General features: G+C 37.2%; 1 protein-coding gene across 4 annotated transcripts in view; it reads right to left on the bottom strand.

Annotated features, from left to right (window-relative positions):
* Positions 1-13,348, bottom strand: part of LOC150077523 (uncharacterized) — a 623,444-nt gene that overhangs the window by 198,991 nt on the left and 411,105 nt on the right. For all 4 annotated transcript variants that reach the window (XM_090386795.1, XM_090386798.1, XM_090386796.1 and 1 more), the window contains exon 3: positions 11,575-11,731. In XM_090386795.1, the coding sequence (XP_090242921.1) occupies positions 11,575-11,731 (157 nt within the window). The remainder of the gene's footprint in view (positions 1-11,574; positions 11,732-13,348) is intronic.

Raw genomic sequence — 13,348 nt, 5'->3', positions numbered from 1 at the left:
CTGTCTATGATCCTCTGGGGGATCTACTAAATCTGTCTATGATCCTCATAAGACAGAAGTCCCACTCAGACCTATTGTATCATTTATAGGAAGCCCCACATATGCTTTGTCAGGGTATTTGGCTAAATTGATTTCGCCTATAGTGGGCCAGTCCAACTATTTCATAAAAGACAGTAAACAATTTGTGAATTTTGTGAAAGATTTGACTGTAAATGAAAACGAGAGCATGATTTCTTTTGATGTGGTGTCACTATTCACATGCATTCCAATTAAACATGGAATATATTGTGTTAGAAGATCTTTGAGTAATGATGTCTCTTTGGGTAGTAGATCGCTTTTAAACGTAGAGGATATTTGTTCGGGTGTGGAACTTTGTCTGGCCAGCACCACTATGGTGTACCAAGGTGTTATGTACAAACAGGTTCACGGTACAGCCATGGGATCTCCTATTAGCGCCATCGTGGCCAATCTGGCCATGGAGGAGTTAGAGGAGAGGGTTTTTAGTGGATGTCAGTTTCCCATAAAGAAATGGAAAAGGTATGTTGATGATACCTTTACCGTGGTCCAGAAGGGGAGAGAGGATGATGCACTCCATTGGCTTAATAGCTTCTCCCAATTTATACAATTTACCTCAGAGGTGGAAACAGGAGGTACTCTTCCTTTCTTGGATGTACTGGTCTCTAGGGTAGGCCCTAGGCTAAAAACTTCTGTGTTTAAAAAACCTATGTGCAGAGGCCAGTACACCCATTATAGTTCAGCACAAGCTGGGCAGCATAAGAATAGTGTAGTGAAAGCTCTACTAGATAGAGCAGGGTCACACTGCACCACCTCTGAGGACAAAGAATGTGAAATTAGACGGGTCACAGCAGACCTTAGAAAATGTGGATACCCCCAGAGGATCATAGACAGATTTAGTAGAGGAATAGAGTCTAACCGTCAGGAACCGTTTGTTCCTGTCGCTACCGCATACATTCCTTACTATCCGGGCGTTACTGAGCATCTCGCTAGAATTTTGCGGGGCTATAAAACACGCTGTGTGTAGCTTCCCGGGCGGAGGTTGCACACTGTGTTGTCTCAGGTAAAAGACCCAATAGCAAAGGACCTGAGTAGTGGAGTAGTATACAGGATAGAATGCCCGGATTGTGGGGAATGTTATGTGGGCGAGACAAAACGACGGCTCAAGGATCGTCTGGGGGAGCATGCAAATGCTATAAAAACCGCTGATTACAATAAATCTGCTGTGGCCGAACATTTTTGGGAGAAGCAGCATCAAATTTCCCCAGAGGATGCGGTTATCATGGATCGAGCGCATGGGTTCTGGAACCGTAAATGGCTCGAGAGCCTACGAATCTGTTCATCCGACCACAATATTATGAATAGGGACAGAGGTATGCGTATGCATCCTCTGTTTGAAACTATTATCCTAAGTACGGATGAACGGTTTTGCTTAACACGTTCCCGAGCTATTTCCGCTTCCAGTTCAGACCATGCGCCGACTGCACCACGTGTATAGGTACCGTGAGCCTGTTATATATGGACGTGCTGCAGGAAGTTTTGTTACTGCTGAGGAAGGGAGCGCAAGCTTCCGAAAGCTCCAGAGATTTTTATCGTTTTTATCGCTTTTAATCCGGTTTATTTTAGTGTATTTTATCTCAAGGATTTTATCACAGTTTTAATGTTTTTACATGTATATTTAATATAATAGCAGTTTTTTGTAAATATTTATTTTATTTTAATATGTAAATAAATATTCTAGTTACAGTAAATGCTTATTCTTATGGTTGGTGTGAGCTGATTTAATACTAAAACAACCGTTTACTTTGCCATTTGTGGTATTTTAGGTGGTGACAGTTAGAGATATTTACTTTACAAGGAAAAATCGGAAATGTAAAATTTAGAAACGTATGTGCTCTGTCAGGCCCACAATAAGGTCATTCACAACATACATAACTGAAATAATTTAATAAGGGGGAAAGATACAGCACGATCAGGCGTTAAACACTACTTCACACATGGGATACACTCTATAATCAAAACTTTGTTTTTCGTTCCTCTATGGATATCTTAACTAAGTACATACATATGCATGCGTATTATCCTTTGCGAACATGGCGGATAGCGAAAAGATATAAAATTAAACTGATAGTGATGATATTGTATGGCCTAAGGGCTGATTTTTATTATATGTCAAAAAAGTATACAAAACAGGCAACTCACTTTCGATGTGTATAGCAAAGAAAATAATATTAAATTTGGTTAATAGTAATGCCCTTAAAACTGCGAATGAAAGAAAATTTATCGTTAACAGGTTGGTAATAAATGTATAGAAAACATTTAAAGTATAGAAAATAAAAATTAAATTAATAAATGTATAGAAAATATTTAAACTATTTACAATGAAATGCATTTGTAATGAATTATTTTCACCAGTGTTTCCCAGCCTGGTGCGCGGTACTTGTCGATAAAACAAAACTTTTATTGCTGGGCTGATGGGATATTTAGGTATGCCTATAAAAACCTAACATAGTACTACATGTGTTAAAATAAGTAAAAAATAATAGTTATTAATACATTTGTATGTATAGTTTCATATTGTTTGTGGTCCGGAGATCGTACCTCAAATATAAAAGTGGTCCGGTATCTGAAAAAGGTTTGGAATCACTAATTTAAACTATTTACATGATCACATGATAAACAAAAACAATTTGCACAGAAAAATTATCACAGAGTGTAAATGTCACATACAGTATAGTGTCTGTTTAAAACGTTTTCCAAAAGACAACTTTGAAAATCCGACCATCACCTTCACACTTTTCCCTAAAATGAAGAAACCACTATGGGGCCGCATATTTCAGACTGATGAGACAATTAATGAAGTAAAGTAAAGTATGTTTGGGGTCAAACGGCACCAAGGTTACCCCCACCTCCGCGTAGTTTACATTGCTGTGTGATACAGTATGCTGTTAAGGCCAGAGATTTAAAAGTGTATGGATATAATGAAGTGCAGGCTTGAATTTCTGCTCAAAGCAAGGAATTATATTCAAGAAGTCTGAAAGAGCTTATCCACAGATGGAAAAAATGTAAAGCGCTAGAAGTTGGCTAAACAAAAAAGGATGAAACTGCCAGCCAAGTTTCAAACCCCTAACTCAAATATTTTTAGGTGGACTTATTGATCGTCCTCGTATTAGTGTTGAAATTCTATATTAAACTTAATTTATTATTGTATTATTATATGTATATTATATATATCTTATATATTGTATATATCTCTCTCTCGACATATATAAAATCGAACGTTACTCTTTGAGCATCACAAGAGGTGACGGACATTCCTTCATTATTAGCTGTATCATAACATTTGCAGCGTAAACGTGAGTAAGAAAGAATAATTAGAAAATATTACAAATAAAATACAATAATTGAATAATTTTTAATTCATTTTACTTGATACAGTATATGTTATTTATTAATTAATTATTTGATCACGTTCCTTTTACTAATCGTGGAAAAAAATTAACTTTGTGTTTTTAGACAGTTAAATGACGGATTTCTTTCTATAAAACGAAATCGAATTTCACCATCTTAGCGAGGGGCATTCGGTGGTTATTTATATTTATTATAAGCTTTTAAAGAGTAAACGTGAGGATGAGTGGCATGCTCACTGAGTATCGGCAGTGCTAGTTTTTTCTTTTATTATTATTATTTTTATAAATAAATTGGTGGACAATGTCTTCCAACTCATGCAAAGCAACTGTTACGCTTTAGACTAGTGCTTCTCAAACTGTAGTTGCCGCTCACTGGGAGGGATGGGGGTTCCCAAGAGCAGAGAGGACCTTCTTAAGGGTAACTGTTCTAGACGACCAGTGTTTTCATACTTCTCTGCAGAGCCTTAGAGTTCCTCAGAGAAAACTGCAGTAATGGTGGGCGAACTGAAATCTCTGCATGCATAATACAAATTATACTATATTATGCATACAGTATAAATCGTTTCTGTCTGGTAAATTGTCATACCCGCCGCCGGAGTCCACGGTTGTTTAATGCTGATAATCGAAGGTCCGGTGGCACACCACTCTTTAGAGGCGCATGGCGCAGCCGGGAATATTTCTTATTCAGATTTTGTTTTATGAGCAAATATACTAATCACTGCAATATGTTACAGTAATGTTTTTTGGTCCTTGTAAATAAGAACCAGGATTGCATTACTTATTATACTGGATTTTTATAAAGTATTTATTACAATAATAAAGGTAAAATCTGGTTGGTAGCAGGTAATTTAATGTAAACTTTAATTTAAATCATATAAATGTTAAAAAAAAGTTAACTTTAATTAATACATGAAAAGTAAACTATACATTTAATTTTAGATCCAGCGGAATCCTAGCGATTTTTTGAGAGGTTATTTTTATTTATTATTATTTTTTTTTTTTTTTAACGAGGTTGATACTATTGTTCCACCGAAATGTTATTTAGAAGGAAAGGCTGCGACTGAAATGAAAAGTTTAACGGGCATTACATTGGACGGTTAACAAATTTTTATAAGTCTTTTTGAAATTTATTTTAGAAGTTCCACTTTACCGGGAAAATAACTACAGGTCTATTACAAGGTGGAGGGAGCAGTTATTGTCTCCTGTTCTCAGCCATACTTATCCCTTTTATATGTGTTCCCCATAATGATGAAATAATATATGCTGATCATATAAAGTTCCTTACCTTAATCCCGCCTGCAGCAAATCGAAAGGCAATAGATTTTTCAATCAGCGGCAACTCACAGCACTTCGGATTAATCTTAATCCAAATATATCTGCAACAGTGATTTACTTATTTAAACAGCTACCAACCGTGATTTAACCCTCAGTGAGGTTTATCTTAATCTTAAGCGTAACCCTCAACGATGCCGTGGTTGCAGCATCATTGAGGGTTAAGTATTATTCCGTAATTCTGTATTCAAAATTACCGCTGCTCACTCACTTCAGAAATAGTTGTACGGCTGTGAATACCGGATTCTTAAATGGGCCACACATAAACATCGCCGACCTCCTCAACTCACAACCACTGATGGCTGAGCAGCTAAATGTATCCAGGCCGAAGTTGAACGACATCAGCCGCACCACCACTACCACTGCAAAAATTTTCACCAGTATGACAAATATCCCGAACACTATTCACAATATCTGTCACCAAGCACAATCCCCTTGAAGTCCTGTCCTACTTTTATGCTGAAGAACAACCGTCTGAAGCTGTGTGGTCGACTCATACCTGCTCACACACTTCCAAAAATTCAAGCAGTCCTGCGACTTGGAACTGACCTGCAGAAGAAGACTATTGAAAAGAAACATCGTGGTATACTCTTTGAAACGATCAAGTCTAGAATTATTCAAGTTAATTTTTAGGTATAAACAGTGCAATATTCTTGATAAGGAATAACATATTTGATATTGAATCGAACCCAACTTTAACACCCTATTTTATTTATTTATTATTATTATTTTTTATTTTTTTTTTTTTTTCAAATATGATGTACAACGTTGTAAACAGTTTTGTGTGTTTTAGTTTTTAGAATGTATGCAATATTAATCAAATTTACCATACTTATATAACAGAGATATTCCTGACAATGGTGACTGGCATATTCTTTTTTCAATTACAATATAACAATGTAAATACTGTTCAGTTTTGCATCGTTAAATCATATTTATCACACCCTGGCCATGTCGCCATATGAGAAACATTGTTTCTAGTACTATGTACTCTACTTACCTTGCTTATCGACAATAAAAATAATTATTTCTTTGATTATGTTAATATTAATTTAGTTTATAAATATTAACTCATTTAATTATGAGTAAATCTAGAATCGTTTGTTTGTGTCTCAGAATGTTCTATAGTGCAGTCAAAGTGGCATCTCACTGGTGGCCTTCAAGCGTTTGTGTTGTCAACTTCTACAAGTTCGTGTTAAAACTGTGTGAAACTAATAGTAAATAGTAATATTAATTTCATAAAATTATATAAATCATCATACAGTGTGCTTTTATTGCCAGATGGTTGTTTTTATACTCTTTAAAATTCTGCACTCTCGGGGATTGAGTAGTGCTGGATTTTAAAATTTTCTGGATTTTAGAGATATATACCAAGTGGTTTGGCAGTTTTAAAGCAGCACACCTCAATTAAATATTAAGCAGAAACAACTGAACTTATTTATATCTGTAAACATGTATAACGACTATCTTATCCTTTCATCAGTTTTTGTAGGCTGGAGAATTTAAACTGAACTGATAACATAGTTGTCTTAATTCTCACAGCAGAACAAACTTGGCTTTGTAATGAATTGCCCTGGCATTGCACTGTTATCAATTGATAACTTTATCTCTTATTACAAATCTGAAAACCGATTTCGTATACCGCATAGTAGCTCCTCGAACTGTCTTGTCTGCGTGTTGTTACTTGAGACCACCAGCTATCTAATGAGAGACCAATTAGTCTTTAAACGGGCTGGCATAGCAATCTCATCTTTTAAATACGAGTAGATGGCAAATTAACCTTTTGGCGAGGTCATTTATTTGAAAGTAGTATAATAGCAAGGAAACTAATTGCGATTACAAGTTTGTTCTGCTGTGCGAATTAAGACCATTGCATTATCTATGCAGCTTAAATTCTACAGGCCGCAAAAACAGATTAAAGTATAAGAAAATCATAAATGCGTCTTATAAAGAGAAATCCTAAGTATTATCCTGAAAGCGTCTTATAAAAAAAGTCTTTTCTGCAAGGATTCTTAAAGATAAATCGATCGTTCATAGGAATGCCGCATGCTTTCTTAATATTTCTGGCTTGTAAAATGGTGATTTTTTTGTAAAATGTTCCAGATTTTAAAGAATCCCGAATTTCAAAGATCCGGACTTTGAAATTCGGGATTTATTTTTTTCGTTGAAGCAGGAGTACTATCTCTGTAAAAAAAAAGAAAAAGAAAACTGAAATTAGAGCTGTTATAAAAACAATTTTTTAAAAAAGAACTGGACACAGACAAGTTTGTCCATTAGATTTGACTTCAAGTGACTTTTCTCTATACTCAAATCTAAAGAAATACCTTAGGGGTTGGAAACTGCAAATGATTCTGCTGTGGACGCCTGGTTGGCTAGTCAACCACAAGAATTTTTTTGTTTCGCCAGGAATTAAAGCCTTGCAACATCGTTGGGAAAAGTGTATTAGTACTGCAGGAGACTATATTGAAAAATAAAAATACTTTCGTTATTGTCATTCTATTCTATCTACCTGAGGGTTAGAGAAATTTGATTACCCTCGTAGATACCCAACCTGTATTGGAGATATATCACCCTATTTCGTTGTAATAAATAAATAAATAAAAATCTTTTTTCCTTCCCAGATATCAAGGCTTTACGTGGCAAAACATGTTTGATGATATCCCTCTGTGCTAGTGAGGGAAACAGACGAGAGAAATTTTTACCACACTGCCGAGATTTCCGTCTCCCTTCAATCGAACCAAAATAGACATATCATATATCAGCAACGGCCCAAATATACGTAATACTAGTCACAATTTCGGAATTCATGATGGATTCCGTGATGTTCATATAACATGTTGTGTACCGTAACCGACGGTGAAGTAATCTACCGAAACCAGAATATCAAGCCACTACATACACCCCAAACATCATCCTGCGATTAATACCGGTATGAGCTGTAATACAATCATGACTTTTGGTATTATGAGCAACACTAACTATAAATCATTGGAGCATGAATTAAAAATCACTGACAGCGCATATTAAAAAAGAGCCAAGCCACTCTTCCACTTTCAATATGTAGCAAAGCAATCGATTCGAGTTCGGAATAAATATTTCCTGCTATACTTACTTTTGAAGGGTATGGAGGAAAACAATGATAGATAACGACAGATATGCAAATAAATTTTGATGTGAAGTAATAAATGCAATTCTCTACACAGGGCGCTAAGTACCAAAAAAATTAGGGCTATAATCGTTAATTTATTCAAGGTATAATGTACGGGGAGTGGGGAGAGGACCAGCTCTTCGGCTGAGAGAACACGTTCTCCGTGTTACTATGTTATGAGATGTACCAGTATTAGTTATTTCTTCATTTTATTTTAAATATGTACATAAAATACTGAGAATTTCCAATTTATTTTTTGACAGTTCACGCTTATGCTAATTAGAAAAGATTAATTTCACACTTAATGAAGAAGAGTTACTGGTGGTTAGTGGAACAATTACAGTAAAACCTGGGGTTGTGGTTCAGCGTTTCCCAACTTTTTTTTTAAAAAATACGGCCGACTTTTATATTTGTGATAGAGGCCACGTACCACAAAAAATAAACTATACAAGGTTTAGTTCATTTAACTATAAACTAAACTATACAAAAAATAAGCTATAAACTATACAAAAAATAAACTAAACGTATTAATAACTATGAGGTATATTCAAAAGTTCCCGGAATTTTACTATAAAAGTTTGGGTGAACAAACAGCTGGGCTGATTAAGCTAATCATCTTCAAAGTACCTCCTTTCTACACACAGACTTGCTGCATCGGTATCGGTCTTCCCAAGCTTTGAAACATTCTTTCAAATCGTGATTTTTTTTTTTTTTTTTTTCGCGCACATAGGGCAGCTTCGGCGTTTTCTTTGATGTCATCCATTGTAGCGAAAAGACGACCCCAAAACCCTAATTTCAGTTCAGGGAACAGCAGAAGTCAGACGGTGCAAGTTCGGGAGGGAATAGGGAGGCTACTGCATCAATGTGATTTTTTTTTTTACAGCCAAGGCCTGCTGAACTGCCATCGCTGTGTGACTGGGCGCATTGTCATAGTCCAGCCATCTTTCGAACGTGTCGAAAACTTCAATGAAGTAAGCAGTAGTAATGCGTCTACCCTAGTCACAAATTCGTGGTGCACTATGCCCTCATTGTCGGAAAAAAAAAAACAATCAGTATGATTTTGACGTTGGATTTTGTTGCACGAGACTTCTTGGGCAGTGGGGACAATTTTGTGTGCCATTCAGATGATTCCACCCTTGATCTCGGGGTCGTAGGCAAACACCCAACTCTCATCTCTGGTGAACACTTTCTTAAGAAGTTTAGATCCTGCGTAGATTTTTGGAACAAATCACCTGTGATGGCTTTCTTACAGTCCATTTGATGGTCCGACAGCAAAAGAAACAAACTGCATACAAGCGACGCACCCCTAAACTTTGCGTCAAGTTTGTGTGTACTGAGCCTACAGCAGTCTAACCTCACGAGCAATCTCAACGTCATTCGCCTATGCATTTCGCACGACTTCCTTCACTTGCGTGACATTTTCGTCGTATCGTGAGGTCGAAGGGCGTCCACTGTGATGTTCATTTTCCAGCGTTTCCTGTCCGTTTTTAAACCATTCATAAACTGCTGTTTTCTTAAAAGCATCATCTCCATAAACTTTCCGTAATGCTTACAAAAGAACAGCGTCTCTGTGTAGCATTTCCCAAGTTTAAAGAAGAACTTGATGTTAGCACGCTGTTCAAAGTATGACATTCTGCAAACAATCAGCCGTGACACACGAGTGAAGTGATCGAGCCAGTTCTTACTTGGCATGAGTGAGCACCAAGGTCAATGTCAACATCCCACGAAACCTTACGGCCGTAGCGCAAACTATTTAAATACCAGCATGCGATTCCGTGAACTCCTTGAATGTACTACTTATTTTTTAAATACAGTGATACATACACGTTAGGTCGTTATAATCATACGTGGATCTCTCATCACTGTTAATGGGATTGCCGCCTACTATAAAAAAAAAAAGGCTTTGTTTTATTGTCGAATTACACCACACGTTGTGAAACAGTGGTCTAGTTAATTTTGAAGATCAAGTTTTTCTAATATATCTTTCCTACACACTTCCACTTCACCTTCATGGAAAAGAACTTTGAAAGTTTGAAGTTCAGATTAACAATATTTGCTTAATAAAATGGTTTGGGAAAAAAAATCTTTTCCTTGTAATTTAAGACAAGGAAAAGCAGATCGTCTAAAGACACTGGCTGCTAAATGGCATGTGATAGATGCAACTTATCTGAACTTAAATAAACTTAAATTTCAAAACTTCATAGATTTACGTCTTAAGCATCGTGTGTGTAGCGGGAGGATGGTTTTTCTGTAATCGCACCATCATACCCAAGAATTCATCACGATGTTCCACTGAATAATTCGCTACTGCTAACACAATCCAGAAAATGGCTATACTAAAACAAGTCCCTTCTGTCAGAGTTGTTATCACTAATGCAGTGATAACTGACATTTAAAGTAGAATTAAACCTAAAATTTGAAGAAACCTGACAAAGGACTATATTATCAAGCTAAATATTATCGATAACTGAACTTTTTTAATATTTAGACGAAGGAAAATCGAAATTATCCGTCGTGGATTTCGTAGCTAGGATTTAAATACTTGATACGAATTCGACATATACAAGACAAGCCACCTAGATAGTGAATTCTGAAATCTAATTATATAAGGGGTGGGTATGACAAGCCTTATTCTACTGACGAATTACAGATTCGATAGAAGGCAAAATTCATTTCCAAGAACACTGATAACCGCTCTGTAGAGCATAAAAAAGTAGATGCGTTTTTCGCATCATATTGTTAGCAACAACTAGACTGGAATAATTTTTACCTTATGTAAGGATCCTTTTTCAAAACAAAATACACAAGGCATAATCCTTATAGGTTTTGGTAATTAACTATATATCGGTGTAGATACACCATAGTTAATCCATAAATTTGAACTACGTATGTAGTGTAAAAGGCATCGTTTTAATAGTATCTCATATTGTGGGTGCCTCTGCAAATAAATAACAGTAGTCTTCTCTACTAGAGAAGCGTTATTTATTTGAAGTAGTTGCAATACCAGCTATCTCGTTGTGAAGGCACCCACAATATGAGATACTATTAAAACGATGCCTTTTACACTACATACGTAGTTCAAATTTATGGGTTAACTATGGTGTATCTACACCGATATTATATAGTAAGGATCCTTTTATTATTATTATTATTAATATCCATATGATGCAAGGAAGCCTGAGGCTTATGCTGCACCAGGAAAAAAAAAAAAAAGTTCCTGAGTAACCCTGAGAGAGAGTCAAAAGTAGAAGGGAATCACCAAGAAAGAGAAGAATGATGATATCCAGCTCAGGACCCTGGGTGTGCCAAGCCCATACTCACCAGATGTGAGCCCCCGGGGTTATTATGCAGACATATAGTTGAACCAAGGTAGGGATAAAAAGAAACAAACAAACAAACAAAACTAAATGTTCAAATAAAGTGGAAAGTATCTTTCACTTTTTGCGGAGAGGAGTGACTTGGAAACTTCCGGAAGAAAATTGCCTTCTACCGCTCTGCAACGACGTTCTACTTGCCGTTTCATCACTTGAATAATGCGGACTCAGATCGATAACCTCTAAACTCTGACAGAATGACAGTTCGCGCTCGATCTTTGGGAACTAGCAGTTAGTCCGAGTGACATCGATCTAAAATGTCTTTACACAGTGATCAGATGGCTCGTGGACTTACCACAAGATTGACGTTCGGCACTGATGGTCCGTGGACGAGGAGTAATTTCACGATCTCCGTATTGCCGGTCCATGCCGCCAGGTGGAGCGGTGTAGATCCTTTGTTGTCCACAACATTCGTTGAGGCCTCGTGAGCCAGTAAGAGCGTGACGATATCTCTGAAAAAAAGAAAAAAAAAAGGAAGGAGTGAAGAGAAAAAAGAAATACTGTATGGAATAAAAAAGTGAATTTCAAGTTAAACTAAAACTATGTAGTAATTTTAGAAATAAAATCAACTATGTTCGGAAGTAATGTGATCGAATTTGAAGCTGCAAGTATGTTGTTGTTATTTGGTTTTCAGGAGCATTAGCAACTAAGGCCATATTGCTAAGGGGATATGAGGTGGTCATTCCCTGACCTTTCCATATCCTCCGTATTTGGTGGTCACGGGCTCGAACCCTGGTCTAATCAAGAAGCGTATGCTACGCACTGCCGCTCCTGCCCACCTGGCTACGGAGGCGCCTAAGCTGCAAGTAGAAACTTGTAGTTCAGTCATGTGACGTATCTAACCGCGATACGCGTAAAAGCATGCTTAAGCTAGTTAGTCTCAGTTAAGTTCTGGGAGTTGTCGAAGAATGCATACATGTTTATAATACCCATCATGGATTTGAAGTTCAAGCAACAAGCAGGTATTACATTTTCTATTCGCTTGGAGCAAAGAGGCAATGAAACCTGTACCATAATACAGGAAGTTTTAAGGATTCTTTATCACCCAGCCCAACATAACATTAACATTTACTTAACCTTGACAAATGCAAAGTACTACATATGGGTAGAAGTAACCCCAGAGAAACGTACCAACTGTGTGGTACTACACTTAAGGTGGTAGAAAATGAAAAAGACCTGGGAGTAATTGTGCAGGCAGATATGAAGTTTTCTGAGCAATGCAGACAGGCTGCCAGAGCAGGTCATGGGGTTTTGTCAATGATATATAGGAATTTTGCTAGTAGAGAAAAGGAGGTGATTATCCCTCTGTAGAAGGCAATGGTCAGGCCACGCCTTGAGTACTGCGTACAGGTCTGGAGGCCTCATTTTAGGAAGGATGTAGATTTACTTGAGCGTGTACAGAGAAGGGCAACAAGATTGGTGAGGGGAATGAAGGGATCCTCTTACCAAGAGAGGCTTAAGTTCTGCAAATTGCAGTGGCTGGAGACTAGGCACCTGCGCGGTGATCTGATTGAGGCATATAAGGCCTTCAATGGGTTGAGCACGCTGAATTCTGATGGGATCCTTCCACTTGTTCAGATTACGAACCTAAGGGGGCATAAATTCAAATTAAGAAAAGACAGATGTAGAATAGATGTGCGGAAATTTGCCTTTAGCCAGCGGGTGGTTAATTGCTGGAACAAACTTCCATCTGACGTTGTGGAAGTCGATAGGTTGAATAAATTTAAGGAGGAACTGGACAGGCATTTGGAGGGAATGGTGTGATTTTTTTTTTTTTTTCTTTTTTGGCTGATGCTGCATAAGCTCATACATTTGCTTTCTTGCATCACATGCCACTACTACAACTACTACGAATGGAAACATCGCTGGGAGTGGTGGCTGGCCACTGATTTTGAACTTTTGAATGACGGAAAGAGGTTTTATGAATCGAAAGTTGCATTATACACAGTTCAGCTGAGACAGTATAGAGAAGGATTGTTTGTTTGTTGTTTGGTTTTTAGGAGCATTAGCAACTAAGGCCATATTGCTCCGGGATATGCGGTGGTCATTCCCTGACCTTTCCGCATCCT

The sequence above is a fragment of the Mastigoproctus giganteus genome, chromosome 12 (assembly GCF_048544385.1).
Source record: "Mastigoproctus giganteus isolate SK-2022 chromosome 12, ASM4854438v1, whole genome shotgun sequence".
Lineage (NCBI taxonomy): Eukaryota > Metazoa > Arthropoda > Arachnida > Uropygi > Thelyphonidae > Mastigoproctus > Mastigoproctus giganteus.
The sequence above is the reverse complement of the archived record's forward strand: the minus strand, read 5'-3'. Positions and strand labels throughout refer to the sequence as shown.